At 35.1% G+C, this 21,892-nt stretch overlaps 2 protein-coding genes across 2 annotated transcripts; both read right to left on the bottom strand.

Annotated features, from left to right (window-relative positions):
• Nucleotides 1–381: 381 nt before the first annotated feature.
• Nucleotides 382–2,313, bottom strand: LOC113769880 (polyphenol oxidase I, chloroplastic-like). The gene has a single exon (XM_027314193.1). The coding sequence runs from the start codon at nucleotides 2,298–2,300 to the stop codon at nucleotides 498–500; it is 1,803 nt and encodes a 600-aa protein (XP_027169994.1). The 5' UTR covers nucleotides 2,301–2,313; the 3' UTR covers nucleotides 382–497.
• Nucleotides 2,314–14,821: 12,508 nt separating this feature from the next.
• On the bottom strand, nucleotides 14,822–17,056 carry LOC113770544 (polyphenol oxidase I, chloroplastic-like). The gene has a single exon (XM_027315026.1). It carries the CDS (start codon nucleotides 16,719–16,721, stop codon nucleotides 14,991–14,993), a length of 1,731 nt encoding a protein of 576 aa, XP_027170827.1. The 5' UTR covers nucleotides 16,722–17,056; the 3' UTR covers nucleotides 14,822–14,990.
• Between the last annotated feature and the right edge of the window lie 4,836 nt (nucleotides 17,057–21,892).

Here is a 21,892-nt window from a genome sequence, read left to right as displayed (position 1 = left end):
GTTGCAAAAGTGGAGCTCAAAAATGGGGAGTTAATGTTGCCTTTTGCCTTCACATTGTATGGTATCATGCTTCTTGAGTTCAATTGTTTTCTTATCAATCTCAGCAACTGCTAAGACCGTAACCCATACGGCATCATTCTATCGCAGTTGCACTAAAGAACAATAGAAGGAAGATTTGATGGCAGTCCATTAGTATTATTTCCTTGGTGGTAGGTAATGTCTGAAATCTTTTCCGTCGGCCCTTTCTTTCTTTAATGTGAGACTTGTGTTGCCATTCCCACAAAATGGGAGAGAGAGTTAGGAATGATGAATTTAGAAGCCCGATTGAAAGCCATTTGTAAAGGTCTATTGAAAAGTTTACAAGGACACCAGTTATCATCGTTGTTGAAATTATTTAGTAAAACATCTTCCCAAAGTTTGTAGTACTTGCGATTGATTACAATATTACACAAACACACAATATTGTGCACGTAGTATTTGCAATGCTATTAATGCATTTAAGGTTTAGGAACAAAGGTAATCTCGACACCACCTATGGTCACAACACCTCTTCTGGGGACCAAAATGACCAAAATGCTGTCAAAATCATCAGCTCCCAATTCCTCCAACACCTCTGAAATCGCAAAACTACGGGAAGTGGTAGATTTCTTGCCATGTCCGTGGGCCAAGGTGTGGAAGCTTCCTAGAGACTCAGCCTTGCACGGATTACACTTACTCGTATCGTCTTCGTTCACAAACACATCGAACACCACAGTTTCTCCTTTATCAAATTCGATTCCCTTAATCTTAAGCACCTCTTCTGCCTCTGCTTTTTCTTGTCCACTCCTTGACTTCTTAGGCCGCTCAACCACGAAGCTGATGGGTTTCTCTAATTTTATTGGCAGCACTTCACTAGCCTTAGGTGCGGACACCTTTGTCAGGTTCAGGCCCTTTCTACGCGCTTTTGGCTTACGATCTAACCAAGAAAGTGGCAAGTCAGGATAGGTATATCCAAGCTTGGCGAGATTTGTGGAATCCTTAACAGTCACTCTAACGGGTCTTCCCGCTTCATTGAAGAAAATAAAAGAGGAATTTAACCAATCTGGGTCTTCAATATTTTTGCGTTTCAAAACATTGTTATAAATGTACCACATTCTATCAACGTTGGCATGGTGAGCATAGAATATAGGGTCTCGGCCGGCTGAATATAGGACTCCCATGTCCTCGTTGTTAGGCTCGGAAGGGTCGCCAACCCAATCGTGCACATTATTGTGGGGTTCAGTTTCTATGGAACCAGCTCCTGGATCGGGATCACCACCCCCCAACAGTGGGTGTCCGAAGAAAAGCGGAGGCGCGGACGAGTGAGTGATCATTTGAGTGTACATTGTGCAACAATTGTACTGGATTTGAGTCTTGGGGTCGATGCCCGAATCGGTGCCTTTGTAAGCTAAATCCACCACTTTAGGAGGCAAGTGTTTTGGGTTGCGGATGCAATTGTATAGGGACAATTTGCTGTCGTTAAACATGGGTGGAATTTGCATGCCTGAAGAATCGTCCCATTGCCAGAATGGCAAAGTAAACGTATCATCATCGAGCAAGTTTTTACAAATTCTTTCAAAGAAATAAAGGAACCATCTGTGCCACGGAAAAAATAGCCATGAGCTATGAACGTCCAATTTTTTGTCTGGAAAGCCTGATTGAGAGTACCCTTCGTCACAATACACGCAATGGACGTTTGCTTGTTGGTAAAAATTACGCGGATCGCTCAGAGAAAGGTTCTTCATTTTTGCAATGGCAGATGAATATTTTTTGACGTAGTCATGGCTGACCGTGTGAGCCGGCATTCTTGTGTAGACTTCGCGAGCAGAAGGTGTATAATCACTGTAACTCGCGGCGGAGGGAGGGCAACAGTTGATCGGTATGCCATTTGGAGTCTCCCTGGCATCGGTACAGTTGGAAATATCGGGTGAAACTGGCAGCGCAAGGCTTGATTGTTTGGTGCCAAGTGTGGTTGCACCATATAGCCCTCCGAGGCCAAGAAGGACATCCCTTCTTTCAAACTGCCCTGCTGAAGTTTTACTGCTATTGGATTTGGATGAACTAATACTGTCATCAGTACTAGGGTTTTGATGATGGTCTGCATTTTGGGCTTTGCATGTACTAGCTTCTGCATGGGTTTTGTGGTTTGTTACACGAGTTGGTCGAAATGCGTGAGAAAAGAAGCCAGGAGAAGATGAGTAAATTAAAGGTTTTAAGGAGGAAGAGCGAACTTGGGCAGGATGGATAGGGTGAGTCGAGGAAGGAAGGGAAAAGAAAGCCATGGCTAGATTTGAAGTTTGGGTGCAATTTGAGTAATTGGCCAGGTCCCTTGCGTCCTTTTATACAAGGTTTAATCGATGTTTGCGTGATGCAAGAACAATTGCACCCAAAAAAGTGATGTAAGAATGATCCATGAAAATTTCATTTTACCGTGAAAGAAAGATCAGCAATGCTGCCAAAGATTGAAAAGTCTGGGTGCACAGTGTCGGCAAGGTAATTAGCATCTGCTATAATATCATGTACAAACAAATCTATCTACCTATCTATCTATCTATCATGTACAAACAAATCTATCTATCTATCTATCTATCTCCTCTAACTGTCTATCTATCATGTACAAACAAATCTATCTATCTATCTATCTACCTATATATCTATCTATACTCCTTAGAGTGTAAGTTAAAATTTGTTATTAGTTTTCTATTATGCCCGAAATAGCTTTCTCTCTAATTATTAATTATTAGATTTATTGTATTCTAATAGTAGTCAATAATTGTAGCAGTTTGAATTATAAAGATGATAAATAAAATAAAACAATCCAACCTAATATGTCATTTTGCATTCCATCTTCCATTTTTATTTCAATCTAAAAATTTTGATTAATCATAGTCTAATTCAATTTGTAAACCGTCAAAATTATTGCTATTGATACCAAATCAAGGTGCTTTTTTTTTCCAGTGAAGTCTTTGTCATTAGTGCTTTACATTAGATTTGCCAAAAAATAAAAAAAATGAAAAAAAATAAAGCAAAATAACAAAAAAAATCAATTATCTATACTATTGAAATTTTAGTTATAAAAAAATGAATAGTCAGATAGGCAAAAAATTTTATATGTGGTGGACCATCAACACTCTATTATTAATAGAAATAACACACAGAAGAATGCAAAGAATTAAACTTCAAAGTATATACATCTCTTCACCCGTAAAATGATCTCCACCTCTACTTTTATACATCATGTGCTCCAATCTATTTTGAATGAATTATAGTTATGTGAATCAAAACAAAAAAATAGAACAAAAATTAATGCCCAATTTAAAAATTAGTAGTATTTTAATTGAAATAGCACTAATGATCATTGACATCTAACTGAAATAGAAAAATCAATCATTTACACCTATCATTAATACCAGAAAAAACTGAAAAAATAACTATAATGGAATATAAAATTAGATGAAGGAGAACAGTGAACTAAAAAAATGGAAAATTTTGCTTAAATGACATCAAAGAGAACATTCACATTAGTGAAAAAGAGTATATAAACACATTAATATAATACTTAGAAACCATAAAAAAAAAAAGAAATTACATCTTAGAACTTCAGTATTTTAGAAATTTTATATTTTGAAAAATATATACACATACAAAACACCCGAGGGATTACTAGGTGATAATAAGTACGTGTTACAATTTACCAAAACATTTTTCCTCATTTCCCAAAATTAACTACCGAGTCGTATGTTATTGTATTGAGTAAAATCCTATTGGGACTAACAAAAGTTGGTGCCTAAACTTACCTCCCTAATATCTGAGCACCATTTTTCCCCCACAAGAACGAGTAGCGTATTAAGGTTTTCTCCTAGTCTCGTTTTATATCACTTTTATTTATCTCTATAGTTACCACAAAAGTACTGAAAATCCGAATTCAGGAAGTCAAATTGACCTTGTTTGGATGATGATATCTTTGTCATTGCTATTAATTAGATGATGATATCTTTGTCATTTGATCAAACAGATCCTTTACTGTGGGTCGAATCATTTCTTTATGTCACCTCTGACATTTAATCCACTATTAGAAGTTTTGTTTTAGGTGTTCATTGATTTAAAATTTTTTACAATTTTGGGGCATGTCAAGCTCAAATAAGAGGATCCTTGTGCACATCGGAATAGGATCATTTTCAATTCTTTCCTTTCAGTTTATAATTCTTCAAACAAATCAAATCGCTCAGATTTCAGCCTTAATACTTACTGTTCATTTGTTTCGGCTCGAACGGATTGAAAGCTTTAAGGGCTGCTGGGAGAATTTTCTCCCATTTTGCTGTAAATGCCATTCTTCCTTGTGCGGTAAATGACCCTGATATCGATGATAGCCTTCAACACACATGAAAGAGTCAGTCCAAGAACGAGGCTTCATGGTTCATTATCAACAGTTGTTTATCCGAAAATTTACCTTCTTTTCCTCCATAATCTGTACAAGGTTCCCAGAAAGGGGGAAAAAAGGTACTGTAATTAATTGAACACACATAAATGATAGTACTGTGATATTGAATAAAACAACACAAAAGTCATTGTACAACAAATTTATTGGACCATTTAATTAAGACACACAGGACAACATATCAAGAAAAAGATGAACTGCCGTACGTCCCAACATTAAGAAGAAGACCACAAGGCTGTTGCCACAAATTTTTTTTTCTTAGTTATTTTGACTGTTGCTATAATTACTGTAACACTTTTTATGATATGATATATATATAAATTAAAAATATAATTAAAATTTATGAAGCAACTTATTTTATCTCAAATCATCTCAATCCAAACACACGGTTTTTGAGGAGCAATCATGGTCAACCTTGGTAGTCGGCATTCTAGATATAGGGATTGCAGCTAATTATTTGTTTGTTCGATAATCCTATGGGACAATTTCCATCCCAAGTCTCCTTCAATCTTTCTCATGGTGAAGTCTTTGTAGAAAAGGATGGTGCATGTGAAACCAGTGGCGGAGCTATGTGAAAACAAGTGGAGTCAATTGATCCCACTTAATTTTGGAAAAATCTAGGTTTAGAGAAATTTTAAAGTTACCTCTTATTTGAACTCACTAAATTTTAACAAATTCTTTTTTCTATATATATTGACCCCCAAATAATTGAAAATTCATAATTGTTACCATCACAAATCACAATACAGATAGTTTAGCCTTTCATTAACTTTTAAAGCCATTGATTTCACTTTGTGGATCCCCAAGTTGGTGAAGTTCATATTTCCTCAGCGTCTAAGCGATCAATTGATTTCAAGCCCTCGCGAAGGCTGCAATTTTGCACAGGTATTTGAGTGCGCTGTCAAGAAATACGAGAGACATGGATGTCTTACTAAAGATCGAGAGGTAAACATGATATAGCCTCAATTCAGTCCATGGAATCTGGATTGTCTGATGCTGTGATTTTGACCTGCTGCTGCTGAAATCATGCACATTGCAGAGGTTATTGCACAGTGAAAAAAAAAAAAAACTGTGACTCAAATAATCGACTTAGGCCATTGCACGCTTTAGACGAAACAGAGGGACTCTCATGGTAGTCCCATGCGGCTTACTGGTCACATACAACTACTGTACTGACTACTACGTACAAGGGACTGTATCTCATGTGGTCATCATAATAACTTACTCTACGAATGACACCTGGCTCTCTACTAACTTAACATATACTAATACTAAAGCATAAAAGCGTAATAAGGCTTGATTTAATAATTTCTTTACCGAGTTTCAAACTAAAGTTTGATGTTGTTCTTTTAATAAGTAATAATCTTGTGTTTGAGTATAAATAGTATTAATCTTGTAGTTGGATATTAGAGCTGAGGTTTGTTCTGTAGAAAGGTGTGTAGTAAATTTAAGGAGTTTTGAGAAATAAATAAAAAAAAAGAAATCTTTACTATAAAAGCGGGAGTTCGGATTGCTACAGTGAAATTGGGCTGGTTATAGTGCGATTTTTGTGAGCTTGAGGGGCGGTTTGGTCTTTTGCCATTCAGTGGTGGTGGCTTTGCTGGAAATTCACTACTGTCCGCGTGGCTCTCTTGGATGGAAACATTTCCTCTTGGTCAGCAATTTCCTCTTCATGTGATTAGCATTAGCCTTAGTGGTGCTTCATTTTTCGATAATGCCATTTGCTGTTTCTCTCTTGCTCAGGACACCGGAAGATGCATGCTATAGTATTGTGGTTCCTTTGTAATTTATTTGTTTTTTGTACCCCTTTTGTTTGAGTCATTGTTGCCCCTTGTGATCTGCAGAGATGGGTCACCTTAGCTATTTATGAGTATTAGTTTCGCCTTAGGTGTTTGCCATATTTTCCAATCATGCCATTTATTTTTCCCTTCATTCAGCATGTATGTTATATTTGCTTGGTTGTTTTGTAATTTTGTTATTTTTTGACCCTAATCTTTGTTGACTTATTGTTCTCTTTTGTGGACAACACAGATAGTGTTTGAACTTTTACAATAGTCCCAATTTTTTCTTTCAAGTATGAAAAAATGATTCTATAAATACATATTTTTTAATTTTAAACACGAGTTTGTCACCCTATTTGTAAAACAGATCCATCCTTTATTTCTTAGCATTTTATTTCAATCTATCCGTAAACACAAGTCGATTTGGAATTCACCATTTAAAGATTCCAACTATCTCTTGATTTTGAATACCACTTTTATTAAAAAAGAAAAAGAAACAAAGAAACTCTCCTATTTTAGCACATGATTTAAGAATACAAAATAACCTATAATTTTGCAGCTTATGATACAGATTACAACAAAAAAAAATCAACCAAGTTACCGAAAAAATCATCAAAAGTATAAGAATTATAGATCCAAAGAACCTAGAAAATAGAAAGGAAAAATTTTTAACTCAAGAAATCGTTGGATATTATATATATCTAAGCCATTATCTTAGTGAAAATTCAAAGAGCTTCTTCCATGCTTCTCGTACTCACCACATAAAGTGCTGCCTCCTATACAAATTATCAAAACCAAAATCATTAAAATCTCCAAAAATAAACAAAGAATAGACAACCAAAAAAAGGGAAGAAAGAAAGAAAAATAAGAAAATATGTATATTTATCCCTGCAAGTTGAAGTCATTCAATATTGAGAGTCCGAGACTCATTTTCAATAGATGATGTCTTGTCCAAAGAAACCATTGTTGCTCCCTTCATTCTTAAACACTTTTAATCTATCAATCAAACAATCATCTGAATTGCAACAAAAAAAAGGATCCAATATGAAATCTTGATTAGGAGAAATTATAGTATATATAAACCGAGCTTATGGTGGGATAGAGTTGAATAAAAATTATATGTCATGCATCCAGACCTATTAATGTAAAAGAAAAAAGCCATTGAATATACAAAAAATTTAATTTAATTTTACATTGGTCTAAAAATATTTTTAAATATGTTTGAAAGCTCATTCAAGTATAGCAAACAATAGAAAATGATAAACCCATTTTATAATTTTAGGCATTATTTAGTGATTAATGCTACATTAAAAAAGTTAGATAACCATGCCTTATAATTCTACCTAATTTTAGTCATTATTTACTGATTAATGCTACATTAAGAATGTTAGATAACCTAATTTCAAGGTCTTATTTATCAGTGCAATTAGGAAAAAATACACACTCACACACACGACGATTGTTAGATCGTTGATAATTTATTGCAGATATGAAACACTAATATATCGTATCGATATCTCACATTAAGTCAACTAGTAGTCCAAGTCCACAGAAATCTCTTCAACTTCATAAATAAATTGAGTAAGACAATAACCAATTTACCTAAAGTTAAATTGCCCATAGTTAGTAGCACCCATCATGTATTTAATATATAACTATTTTCTATTAATTTACTTGTCTTCATTTGAACTTGTTTAGCACAGACCCAGGACATCCTCACACATTGCGTGAGGCTGAAAAAACTAGTTGATAAGAAAAGGCATGGGTAAAGTCCTGCCGGCTGCGGAGATGATATCTTCTCTGCTTGCACATGCAAGCTACCAAGATACACTTAAAAAATAGATTAAAAAGGTTAAAAAATTTTATGAACAATTAAAAAGATGTACGAATTATCTGACCTATGGCCGTCCAAGAATCAAATGTGTAGTACCAACGAGCATTATAGTACGAACTACAAACTGCATGAGAAATGTGTGGTACCAATTGTCTATTTTCTTATAAGTTTTCCGTCTGTATAGTATCGTAGTACAGCCAAGTAGTACAAACAATTGAAAGATATTGGCCCCAACGATCAACAAGCCTACTTATAGGGGTATGCCAAGTTTATACTGATTAGTACTAGTTTGGATGTGGGCTCTCAGGAAAGAATAATTATCCTTTCGAAAGGCGAAAGATGAGAATGATTCATTTGAAGATTATCAAAGTGTGTTGGTGACTTTGGTGCGGAGAGTGGTGCTGTAACCATTGGTGCTATTGAAACTCACCTTGCTCCCAAATTCGGGTTTTTGGTTTTTTTTTTTTTCGAATTTTCTGTCGAGGTTCAAAATTTCTTGCAACTTTCTTTCCATTTCCAATATGCCGTAAATTGTAACAGCAGATGGTTTGCTATTTCAGTATGAGACTGTGTATTATGGTCACAGCACCTCTCTTTGGACCAAAGTCACCAACACACTTTCGTGGTCGTCAGCCCTACTCAAATTCTCTCAACTCCTCATCCATTCTGAAGTTGGAGGATGTTTTCTCTGTGTCCAGCACAAGCAGGTAAAATTTCCGAATTGCCATGTGTTAATTTGTTGCACGAATATATAGTTTACTTGCTTGGATCTGTCATTTGGAAGCAGGAACAGGGAATGGACGAAAGAATTCAGGGGCGCAACGGATCTTCTGTCTCACACCTGTACCACTCTTTATCTCACTTTTTATTATATTGCTATTTTTCCTACATAAACATCATATTTTAGTTCTTTTTTATTTCTTAAAGATCCAATAACTATTAATTGAGTAATACACAAAATTTAACAAACTTAAAATATTAAAAAATAAATACAGCAACTTCAATAACCATTAATTGACTAAAAAATAAATACAACTGCTTCAAAAAAGCAATATATATAATAGAAAATTAAAAAATACAGCAAAAAATTCATAAAAAATCTCATTTAATAGTTATTGAAAAATCATGATAGCATTGAATTGTGGTCCTAAATATCAATTAGTAAAAGTCACGGGGCTGTGTGTGTTGTCCAGAGGTAAGACTGTGACATTGCCTACATTCACAATAAAGAAAAATATTTAAGAACAATAAATTGTGACATTAAATGTGAAACCGAGATAGGTAGCTGGATTAGTTAATGTTTGGAGGAAAACATCGCATGTGAAAGCTTAAATGTGAATCTAACCACTCCAACAACGAACTACTGGTTGGTCGGTCATTGCCCGGTTACACCACAGAAGATCCATCTCTAGCCTAATTCTTGGAGCACAGCATATTTATTGTACTCAAGATTAATTTGTGAGACTGGAATGTTGCCCCATTTCATATGCAATAAGGCCATTCTGGACAAGGAATTGGTACTTGATCATTGGACACGATCATGTCATTATTGTATTTTTCAATTCTCAATATTCCTTGTATCAATGATCAGAAACCACAAATGATAGGGTTTACGGACATTTCCAACCTAAAAGTATGTTAACAATATATACACGAGAACGGGCTAGAAAATATTTTTGTTTTTTGAAAAACCCGCTTTAGGTAGATGCTTACCAACGTATAAGATACCAGCTAGTTATTAAAACTCTCATATGTGCAATTAAATCAAGAAGATGTCTAGTAGTACAGCATTTGTAGTCTAGATATGGATTTCTCTTTCTCAAATTTTCTTGACCAGTTGAGCTCTCCTTTAATATAAGTGGACGTGCGAGTAATGTAAATATTTGCCGATCGATTAATTAAAAAAAAATGCAAAAAAAGATTGTTCGCGGTCTGCAATCATAGAAGACTAAAGAGAGTACAACAGCTCAACTCAAACAATTTAAGGAAAATTGGATTGCTCCACTTATTGGGTAGTCAATGCGAATTGGGAAACAACTTCATGGTCACAACAATACTGCATAAAGAATGAAAGAAAAGAACCTCTTTTTCACGTCCTTGAATATTGGTGCTATTACCTAACCAGCTTAGCTGGGCTGAGTTGGCCATCACGATGGGACTTAAGTCCCTCCATGGATATGAGTCAGAAGGATCAAATTTTTCGATTTGTATTCTCATTTGGAAAATTTTGCTCATTGGGTAGTCAATATGAATTGGGAAAGAACTTCATGGTAACAACAATACCGCAAAAAGAATGAAAGAACCTGTAATTGTTAGGAAAACCACCTCAAGAGAGTCCACCAAAGAATCCAATATATAAGTCAGGAACCCAATTCTGACCTAAAAGCTAAGCTATTAGATCTTGGACCCTTATTTACATATTAACTGCTCTTTCTCCATCTCTCGGACCAATGTGGGACACAACCCTTTACTCATGAACCTAACAAATCTCCCCCTTCATGAGTAACCCCCACATTAAATCCAAATTTACAAGCCCCTTTTCGAACCCACTCAACACAAGCCCACCTTATCACCTAAGGTCACATCTTCTCCCAATCATGGACCCACTCTTCTTCAACATCCAATCTGCAGACCCTTGCTAGCCCTTGGCTCCTTGGTCTAACCCCAACCGGACCCCCAGTCAAATCCATGGCACACCTAATCCAACACTAGCCAAACTTTTTAGCACTTTGGTCCACCACCCAGAAGAGAATTTTCACTGGTCAAACTCCAAGAAGAATCCACTTTCCTATGAGTAGCCCAGTCTCGCAACCTGAAATTCTGATACTAATTTGTTAGGGAGAAACATCTCGAAAGAGTCCACCAAAGAGCCTAATATGTAATTCAGGAACCCAACTCTGACCCAAAAACTTAAACTATTAGGTTTTGGACCCTTATTTACATATTAACCGCTCTTTCTCCATCTTTCGGACCAATGTGGGACACAACCTTTTACTCATGAACCTAACAGTAATAATGAAAGTTATGCAACAATTGTTTCTTCTTTTTGGTCCATTTTTAGGCTACACAGGAAGAATCTCTTTTTCACGTCTTTGAATATTGTTACTATTACCTAACTAGCTTAGCTGGGTTGAGTTGCCATCAGGAAGGGAATTAAGTCCCTCCTTGAATGTAAGTCAAAGGATCAAATTTTTTGATTTGTATTCTCATCTAAAAATTTCGCCGACAGATGAATAGGCATTTATTTGATTCAGTAGCGATTTAGTCTTCTTTGAATTCCCCGTCAACCCCAAAAAAAAAAAAAAATCTATCAACGATTCAATCCCACCAAAATCCCTCATTTGGTATTACGTAATGCCCATCTGGAATTTGGTGTTAGGCCCAAAGTATAATTTAATCCAAAAAAATAAAATGTTTGGGCCGATCTCAGAGAAAGCCTACATGAGAAAAGGGCTGAAATGCAGGAAGAAAATGCCCAACCTATTTTAAAATAATCTAAATTGTTTCGCCGGCCTTCTATGGCCCGTACCCAATCTTCATGGATTTGCAAATGTTTCATGGATAATTTCATATTTCTCTATTAAATAAATAAATATATAAATAAATGTCATATTTCTTGTATCACTACTGGCAAATGATTTTTTTGTTTGATTTTCCTTAGATGTCAAGAGTTGAGCAAATTTTATTTATCTCCGATTAAACAAATTTTTGGTTGGGGCGGCATTGTTCCTTCAAAATTTCACCTCAAAAAAACATATTTAAATACTGATTATTTGATTTGAATTTTTCCTTCATGAAGCTAGACAATAATTGTACAAATAAACTGCGTTCTGTATTTTTCCTCCCCACCTCCAGAAACATGAAGGACCCAATGAGATGGGACTGGGCTACCGATAAAATGTCGAGTATGTCTTCCATTGCACGTAACCGGCCCGTGATACAGATGGTCTCAAAAAAGTTTTTATATTTTTCTTGAATACATTTCTCGATTACTTTTTTATCTCTTATATATCATATTGTTACAATACATTTTTTTAAAAAAAATTCTAAAAATAGCAATCCAAATGTGCTAATAAAATCTGTTAGAACTTGGTTAAAACTTAAAACGGTTTCACTTAACGTGACTGAAATTTTTTTTTAAAAAAAATTAAAATAAGGCTTTTTTTTTTGGGTGGGGGAATGAAAGTGGTGTACTACTACCTAATAAAATTTATGTAGTACAGATTTGAAAGTACAAACATATTTTGCTTTGCGCCTCATGCTGATTGTGTAGTACATATCCAAATGGCATATAAATGGCTGTGACAGATCAATCTCAATTCTGAGGGAGTAGGGCAATGTTTGAAGAACATAATTGGAACAATTAATGGGCTCGTCCATTAGAGACTGCAAAGAAGGTAACTTCTCCACTGGTTTCTTTCTTTTCTTTAGAAAATTTCCAGAGGTACATCATCCATGCATGGAACGAGTCAAATATTAAGTGGAAAAAGATCTATACTCCATATAGCCTTCAGCCCTGAGGGGCTTCTTATTCTTTATTTATCATCCCAAAACATTTGTCGAAATTTTCACCTTCTTTTTCTCTTCTTAAATGCAAATTGGAATAGCTTTACTAGTCCTTTTTCAGCCGTTGGCATCTGGTGAAATCCATCTGGAAATGCAGGTGTTGTACGTGTTTTTTGTCTTTGTATTTGCATCGCCAGGGCTGATCAGTAATGGCCTTATCCTTTACTAGTTGGATGGATTTTATCCGTAAGAGCTCGTGGGTGGCCAGAATGGCTGCGGGACCAGAGTATCGTTGTCTGTACACGTGATAAATGAGATTATAAGGATGTAGCCATTCAAGTTTCAGAGTCAAGAACATGATACAATGAATTACTTTGGTTCTACGAATGCAAAAGGCAAAAGAAGAAGGAAAAAATAGTGAAAGGAAAGAGGGAAAAGGACAAGAATTGTAGAAATTGTTAAGGATATGTATATATTTTCTGGTTTGGCATAAAGATTTTAGTGTTACAAATAGATAATTAGAAGTAATATAAGGTTGAGATGATATGGCTACCTGATATTTGGGACTGGGAGGAGTAGTTAGCGATTGGATTGTTCTTTAGAAATCAAAGGGCCCGTAATGGAATCCTGGCCATTTGGTGGTCATCACCATTAAAGGCGATGCTGGGGATCAGGGGTTCAATTTGTGGCGGTCTTAATTGACTTTCATCGATGGAGTCTGTACTTACATCGAACCCCCTCCCCTTCCCTTTAGATTAGGCTAGATTAGACTATAAAGTAATGAAACGCTACGTACAAGTGAAAACGAATCCAACCAGGTCCTTTTCCAGACAGAAAATATCTATCGTATCAAATGGAATCTAGCATACTCTCACTTTTCCTGCTCACCTCTATTCAAGCGTTGAAACAACTAACGTTTGTCTGCACAAAATAGGGGAAAAGTCTTAATCATGCCAACTCCCACGAGAACTAGAGCTACAATAGTCCCCCGCATATGACCGGTAGAAGACAGAAAAACTGACCGGTAGAGGAAAATCAACAGCCTCTGGTCATGGATTACATTACACCTGTTTGATTGACATTGACCCCACTACTATGTCTAAGTCCAGATACAAGAAAGAAAAACCAATACCTATCTATTATTTGGATAGAGAGGAACGTTTTATAACATGGGAGCTTTTGTGCCTTTTTCAATCTCGTCGGTTTATTCTTTTTTCCTTTGGTAATTTCCTTTTCATATTTGTTCTTTTTGGGGTCTTCCAAATGTAGGGCCAAACTACAACCATTCAATTGATTTTAGTGGCAGTGACAGATGTACACCATTCGACATTCAGATATTTCAATTTTCTACAAATTCCAAATGTATAATTCATTGGAGAGAAATTAGGTTTCTGTTAACCATAATTAATTTGCAAGTATACAAACCAAAAATTAGTTTTTTTTATCATTGTAGATTTCACTTGGTCCCACAAGACTGCAATATATCCGAACCTCGTAAATTTGACCGATAGCTATTTAATGCAGAGTGAGAGAGCCAAGTTTGTCAAACATTTCGAATGGTACAAGAACTTCAAAAGTAGGGAGGGGGAAAGGAACAGAGAATTCACTTATATTATGATATATTAATCTTTATCTGTCCTTATTCAACTTTTCTTTTAATTGTTCAAAGAAAATTTCAAGCATTATAAGGGAAAAGCGAAGAAAACCGTTTAAGAAATTTATAAGGACTTTTCTGTCTTCACAAATTAATAAAGTTGCACATGAAATCAAAAGTGGTATACGAAATAGTTGCATATGAAATGAAATGTGGGATCGCACAAATTTAAGAAATCACCTCTTTCCTCAACACACAAAAAACAAGGATCATTATTGTAGAATTCCCTCACTTTTTGTAGCATCTCCTATATTCTTTTTTTTTTTAAAAAAAAAAACTCTCCTATATTTTGCTAAATTAAATGTATAGTCTATCTCACTACCTTGAAATGGCGAATCGGAAGCTAACACTTGTAAGCTTTGCCAAACGTGGGAGTTGAGGATCACTTTTTGTTTTCCTTTTGGATTCGCACAGAAAAATTTAATTTTGATTGAGGAGGAATTGTCTTTTTCTTTTCCTTTTTTTTTTTGAGTGGAGGAAGTTAGGTAGATAGAGTGTGTCATAAGATCTTAAACTTTAATGTAAATTAAACTTTTCAAAAAGAAAAACCAAAAGGGACGTTGTCAGATAGGTAGGTGGCAAGAAAACAAGAACCTGAAATATATTTTTATTAACTGGTGACAAGCACACCAGAAGTATTTTATTCATGGTGCTGAAACATGCATAGGTCAAAATCAAAGCATTCGATGAAATCTAATGCCAGATTTTTTCCCAGGGAGGAGATTAAAAAAAAAAAAAAAAAAAGTACTAGCAGGTGAATCAAGCAGCAACCTCAATCTTGATGCCATCAATGGTAAGAGCAGTATTTGGCACCAAAGTCACCAACAGGGCATCGTCTTCTTCAACATCTAAGTCCTCCAAAATCTCAGTCAACTCAAAGGTTTGAGTAGTCTTAACTTTCATGTCACCTTTAACCTTGTGTGGCAAATGTGCAAAGCTCCCAACATACTCGGACTTAGCAAAATCGTTTGGATTATCATCTTCATCATTAATGAAAACATCAAACTTAACATACTTGTCCATGGAAAACTCGATCCCGGACACCACCAATCTCTCTTCCTCCTCCTCCTTTTGCTTCTTGCTTCTTGATAATTTGGGCCTCTTGACCAACACTTTCACGGTCTTGTTAAGGGGTCCCGGGAAGACCTTATCGGCTGGTGGTGCCCCGGAAGTGAAAGCCACTCTAGATTTTGTCACCCGGGCCACGGGCTTATTCTTAACCCAAGGAATATCCACCTTTTGGTAAATATATCCCATTTTATCATTGCTAAAACAATCACCAACTTTCACGCGGACAGGCTGAGCATTTTCATCGTAGAAAATGAAGGAAGAATTCAGCCAATCTGGATCGGCGACCTCCTTCCTTTTACCTCCCAATTGTTGCCAAATTGTCCACATCCGGTCCACATTTGCATGATGGCTATAGAACACAATATCTCTTCCAGCTGAGTAGAAATTACCCATATCTTCACCATTTGTCTGCCTTGGATCGCCGACCCACCTGTGGATTGGGATATGGGGAATGGCCTCGATGGACCCTGCACCAGGGCTGGGCGCATCGCCGGCTCGGTATTCCTTTCCAAAGAAATCTTTGGCAGTGGTGGAATTAGTGACCATTTGACGGTACATGATCGCCAAATTGTTTTTTATCCTTTCTATGTCTGTTGCATCTGTATCCGTACCATTATACCCCAAGTCCACGACTGTTGGTGGCAGATGACTTTGGTTACGATTTTGGTTATACAGTGCTGACGATTGGTCCTGAAATATGGACGGTAGGGTCATACCACCAATGTTGTCCCAGTTCCAAAAGGGCAGTCCAAAACTGGGATCGCCTATTAGCTTTCCCAAGATTCTTTCATAGAAGTACAAATACCATCTATGAAAAGGAAAGAATAGCCACGAGTTATGGACTTGAATTTCTTGATCAGAGCCTGATTGGACGTAGGCACCGTTGCAATAAGCGCAATGAACATTTGCTTGTTGGGTAAAATTACGGGGATCATCAGCTGGCAGAGCTTTCATGAGCTCGACCGCCTTGTTAAGTTTTTCAATGTAGTCTTTCTTGACCAAATGAGCAGCTGGCCTAAAACGGTTCACCTTAGGTGGTGGAGGGAGTTTGTAGTCAATGACTTTGCCGGGCACCGGCGGACAGCAATTGTCAGTGACAACTGCTCCTGAAGGTAAGTCCGCCGGTGGACCGCATTTGGTGATTTCTGGGGCGGCTATAGGAGCTGCCATGGCAAAAGGGTTGATGATGAGGTTTGAGGCGCCATAAAGGCCACCCAAGCCCAAAAGCACATCCCTCCTATCAAGATTGTTAACTTGTTCATGGCTTTCATTGTTTTTGCATGAAACCGTGAACTGATGATAGTTACGTTTGGCACTGAGGTAAAACTGTGATGGCTTGATAGAGAAAGGGCAGGAGGACAGAGTGGAGGAGGAGGAGTAGGCAGTGGAGCTTTGAAGGGGAGTTGAAAGAGATGCCATTGGCCGCTTTTCTTTAGGGGAATGTGGTAGCAAAGAAGCTAAGGGAAGCTCCTATTCTTATACTGAAGCAATTGGCGACCCCGTGTCACCGATGTTAAACACGTGATTGTGGCTAGTGGTGTTTTTCTTCTTCTTTTTTTTTTTTCTAGGTTGGTTATTGGTGTTCTTTGGTGGATGTAAATGAAGAAGGATGCAAGGTCAGTCGCAAAGTCTATGATGACTGCTGCATTAATTCAATAGGATCAATAACATTCTACACAATTTGAAGGGAATTGGAGCAAGTACAATTGAGGTTTGATACTTTTTGGGAGATCTTATTGGCACTTTAAAAAAAAAAAAAAAGAGAGTCCCCAGCATTCTATCCTCCATTCCGTCCCTTTTTTGTGCTCTTCCTGCAATCCATCCTCTCTATATGTTTTAAAGGGAGGATGGAGTGTTAGAAACTTTTTTGGAAGTGTTAATATCATTTTTCTGTTTTTTTATTAGATGTTGGTGTATGTTTATCAATGTAGTTTTATTCATATATTAAATTAATAATATTAGTGTATGTCAGATTGTGTAAAATATACACAATCAAATAATTGCATAGAAATCTTTAAAAGTCTTGGTGGTGCGGGAAATCAAGGGTTCGATCCTTGCCTCCCATCAAAAAATTATTATAATTTGTGACGATTTTAATTGGTCATATTCGATGGAGTCACATCGAGTCCCCCTCCCCCTCCTCCCTTAGATTAGACTATATTAGGTTCTAGAAATCCTATCGTTGCTACAAAAAAAAAAATTGCATAGAAACCTAAAAGCACCTGTCCAAACCCATTCGAGAATGATGGTCTAATTAATGCGGATAGTGGAGAGCAGAAAGAAATCTTTCGATAATGTATAAATGCATAAATGCTGAGTCTGGACAGCAGAACTCTACAAATGCATGGATAAGTTCGTGTGGTGTTATAGCCCATAGGATCCCTTTTTTCTCTTATCAATTATTTGGATTTACCTATTTTTCAAAAACAAATTTTTTAAATATAATATTATAGTAATATACAAACCAAAATAATTCAAAAAATATTTCATTTATACAATATATTAAATATTTCAAAAAACATTTATAATAAAAGTTTTTCATATACAATACTATAGTAAAATATTTCAAAAATACTTCCAAAAATAGTTAATCCAATGGAGCGTATGTTTTTTAATATGTTGTTGGAGAATAAAGGACCACAAGCAAAGTAATTATAGTGCTTTGAGTAATAGTAAAAAAATTCAATTCGCCAATTTTGTATTGTTTGGATTATTTTGATACAATATGATATTTTTCGTTCGAATTATTAAGTTAAAAACTTTTTCAATACCTTTGAGAAGAAAAGGAAAATAGATAATATAGTTTTGATATTTAAGTGCAATCTTTCGATCGAATATAAATGCGGTGAATAAAAAAGCAAAACTCGTTCAACGACGGTCTACTTGGATATTGTAGGTCTGCTTGGATTAGTTATTTTTTAGAATATTTTTGAAGTATTTTACTGTAGTAGTGTGTTTGAAAGACTTACTATAAAATGTTTTTTGTGATATTTTTGGAGGAAGTTTTGAAATATATTTTGAGATACCTTTTAAAATTAAAATATTTTTAGAATACTTTTTTAAAATTGATACTACCACCTACAACCACAATCACCACCACTCCCTCTCTCCTCCTTTCTCCTTCCCCCTCCCTCTTCCTCATCCCCTCCCCTTCCCCTCCTCCCTGGATCTGGTCGAGGAGAGGAGGAAGAGGGAAGAAGGAAAGGAAGAAGGAGGAGGAAGAGGGCGGCGGTGGGTGGGTGGTGATAGGTGGAAAAATATTGTAGATTTTTTTTAAAAGTTTTTTTGTTTATATTTGTGAGTTATTTTTTATTTATTATATGGATGAAATGTTTTTTGAAATGTTTTTGTTTTTATATTACTGTAACATTGCATTTGAGAAATAGACCAATCGAAACGAATGTGTTTATTTAAAATTGTACTATACTTATTTTTAAAAAATATTAATATTAATTCAAAATTAATATTTTCCCCTCCCCCACCACGCATCACCCTCCACGACAAACTCCACCTACCACCAATACCTACCCCCACTATCAGTGTTTTCTTTTATATTTTTCAAAATGTGTGATTGTTTTAAAGTGTTATCGTAAATGATATTTTTTAAAAAAATATTTTCTAAAACAAGCAAAAAAAAAAGAAGTTATCTAAAGAGATTTGCCACCTGGGCCTAGCCGAGGGTTTAATGGAAAAAAAGTTATCTAAAGAGATCCATTGATTGGACAAATGCATGCACATACGTGGATGAGTTGGCGCCATATTACGGCCTACGGACACCGTTTCTACTGTCTATTGTAGATTTTGAATAATTGGGTTAAGAATCAAGGACCACAAGTAAAGTGATCATTAGTATGATGACATTTTGACCAAAAAAAAAAAAGAGTAAAGTGATCATTAGTGTCATTTCAATAATGGATGTAAAATTCATCCCACAATTTGATATTGTCTGGATGTACCCTGATATTGTATGATTCATTGAAATAATTAGACCCCATTTGGATTGCATTTTTTGGAGAATTTTTGAAAAAAAATTATTTAGCATTTTTTAAGGATGTGATATATGTAAGATAAAAAAAAAGATTATAAATTGTGTAGAAAGAGCATTCATAAAAAATGTAAAAATATATGTCCAAAAGATCACAATCCAAATTTTTCAGTTACTTTGGGACAGTAACTTTGGGAAGAAAATGAAAATAATTCAAATAACTTCCCTCAGATTCTTATTTTACTACTATTTGTACACTAGAAGAAAATTCTTTTCTAATGACGTTAAAAAATGGCAATTTATGCATACTATAGTGATATTTTTTTGATTTAATGGCATTCCCTTGTTGGCGAAACCAATGCCACTACTGTCCAGTGGCACTTAAAAGGTAGCACAAAATAATACTATATTTTTTTTTATTTTATTAGACGACAATAGTTAGTCTAGTTTATTCCTATTCTAATCTATACTAAGACGAGGAGAGGCCCAATGAAATCTAGAGAAATCAACAGGAAACTGAACCATCATCAAATCGTGTGAATTTAAAAGAAATCACATATAATGGTACATTGATGGGAGACAAAATTTGAACTCATGATCTCTTATCCTACCATAATTTAGAGTCTTTGGTGTTGACTAACAATCCAAATGGCCATTGGTTCCAAAATAATAGTACATGGTATGTGAAGATGCCACTTTATGAAATTTTAATGGCACCTGCAAGCGGCATGCGTTGAGTTGCCATCGCACTTCAAATGCCACTATATAAAGCTATTCTAACACTTTCGAATGCCACTAAAAAAAATTAATCGCATTAAAAAAGTAATTTGAATATTAACAATCCAATTGATCATGTTCATCTATGCAATTAATTATAATATTGCAAAAATGCTACAAATAAAAAGAATTCACAAGTGACTATTAAATAAAGTAAGAAATGAAATAACAAACACATAAATATTTCTTACAAATTTAATACATTTTGGTGAACGAACCATGTCTAAAACAAATCTTTTAAGCTAATGACTAAATAAGTTTATCTCTATGTCATTTTAAGTAGTTTTTTCCCAGTGGGGTCATCCTTTGGTAATCCTTCAGCTGCATTGTGGCCTGTATCTTAAAAAAAAAAAATAAAGTAGACATATTACCTCTTCTCATTATTAACATATCTAGTCTATTGGGGAATGCCCTTGTTTTCAATTGAGCTTCAATTGCTGACGTGGCTCGCTTTCATTGGTTGATTGGTGGTCATCCGGCCCGTGGGAATTCTTAATTGATGGTCGTCCAGCCCGTTTGCCAATTGGACGTCTGCCTTTTCGTTTGCTTGGACGCCTATCAATTGCTTTTGTTTCTTTGTTTGTTGTTTGCTGGGGAGTGTTCCGATAAAACTTGGTCTCACGTTGCCGGCTAAATCGCAATTATTAATTGTTATCTTTTATTGTAATTATTACTTTAATTGTATTCATTATTATTAGTTACTTACTAATTCGTTGTTAGTAACTAATTAATGATGTCATTTTTTTATTGTCACTTTTTTTATCCAATAAATCGCATTTAATTCATAACTTTTTTGCAATTATTAACAAAAAAAAATTTTTTTTGGTTGTCCAAAAAAATCTCATTTGGTTACCTTTTTTCCCACATTCTTTTAAGAAAATGTCCTCTTTTTTTTTTGGGGTTGCCCAACAAATTAGGTTTACTCATCAACTTTTTTTCAATCCATTTTTGATTAATTAACTTCTGGTTTCACGTTTTTTAGTCGGACAAATCGCATTTAATTACCGACTTTATAATTATTATTATATTTTTTTTACCTAACAAATCGCATTGAATTATCAGTTGTATGTAGTTATTAGCCAAAAATTAGTCTCTTTTTTTTTTGTTGCCAATCAAATCATATTTGGTTGCCCTTTTTAACAATTAGTAATTGCTAATTAATTAATTAGTATTGTTACTTTTTTGTTGCATAGAGAATCGCAATTAATTACCAAATTGTTGCTGTTAATTGTTAATCAATTAATATGTCTACATTGCTCCGCTTGAGAAAAACGTTTCTCGTTAGTCTTTTCTTCTTTGCTTTTGGCCATCTTAATAATTAATTGACTCATAATTAACTAATCTTATAAATTAACATGCTTTAATTACCAATTCTTTGCAATTAATTATGGACAAATTTTATTTGTTTAGTTTAAATCCGTACTTTCTCGATTTCTTCATTCACCGTTTCGCATTACTTGTCATCAACCTCCTTTTGTTGACAGGTTATTGTACCTTGGCTGAATAATACCGGTCTTATTTTTATTATGTTGCCCATCCGTTATACAATTATCAGTGCTTTCTTTTGGTTGCCGAATAAATCACGGCTATTAATTATTATTATTTTATTGTAATTATTGCTTTACCTGTGTTCGTTATTACTAGCTATTAATTAATTATTAATAACTAATTAATCACGCTTTTTTTATTGACATTTTTTTTTACCCAACAAATCGTATTTACTTCATAACTTTTTTGCAATTATTAACAAAAAAATTTTTTTTGTCCAAAAATCTCATTTAATTACCTTTTTTCTTTTCAAATTTTATTAAGAAAATGTCCTCTTTTA

The sequence above is a fragment of the Coffea eugenioides genome, chromosome 5 (assembly GCF_003713205.1).
Source record: "Coffea eugenioides isolate CCC68of chromosome 5, Ceug_1.0, whole genome shotgun sequence".
In the NCBI taxonomy this organism is placed as follows: Eukaryota; Viridiplantae; Streptophyta; class Magnoliopsida; order Gentianales; family Rubiaceae; genus Coffea; species Coffea eugenioides.
The sequence above is the reverse complement of the archived record's forward strand: the minus strand, read 5'-3'. Positions and strand labels throughout refer to the sequence as shown.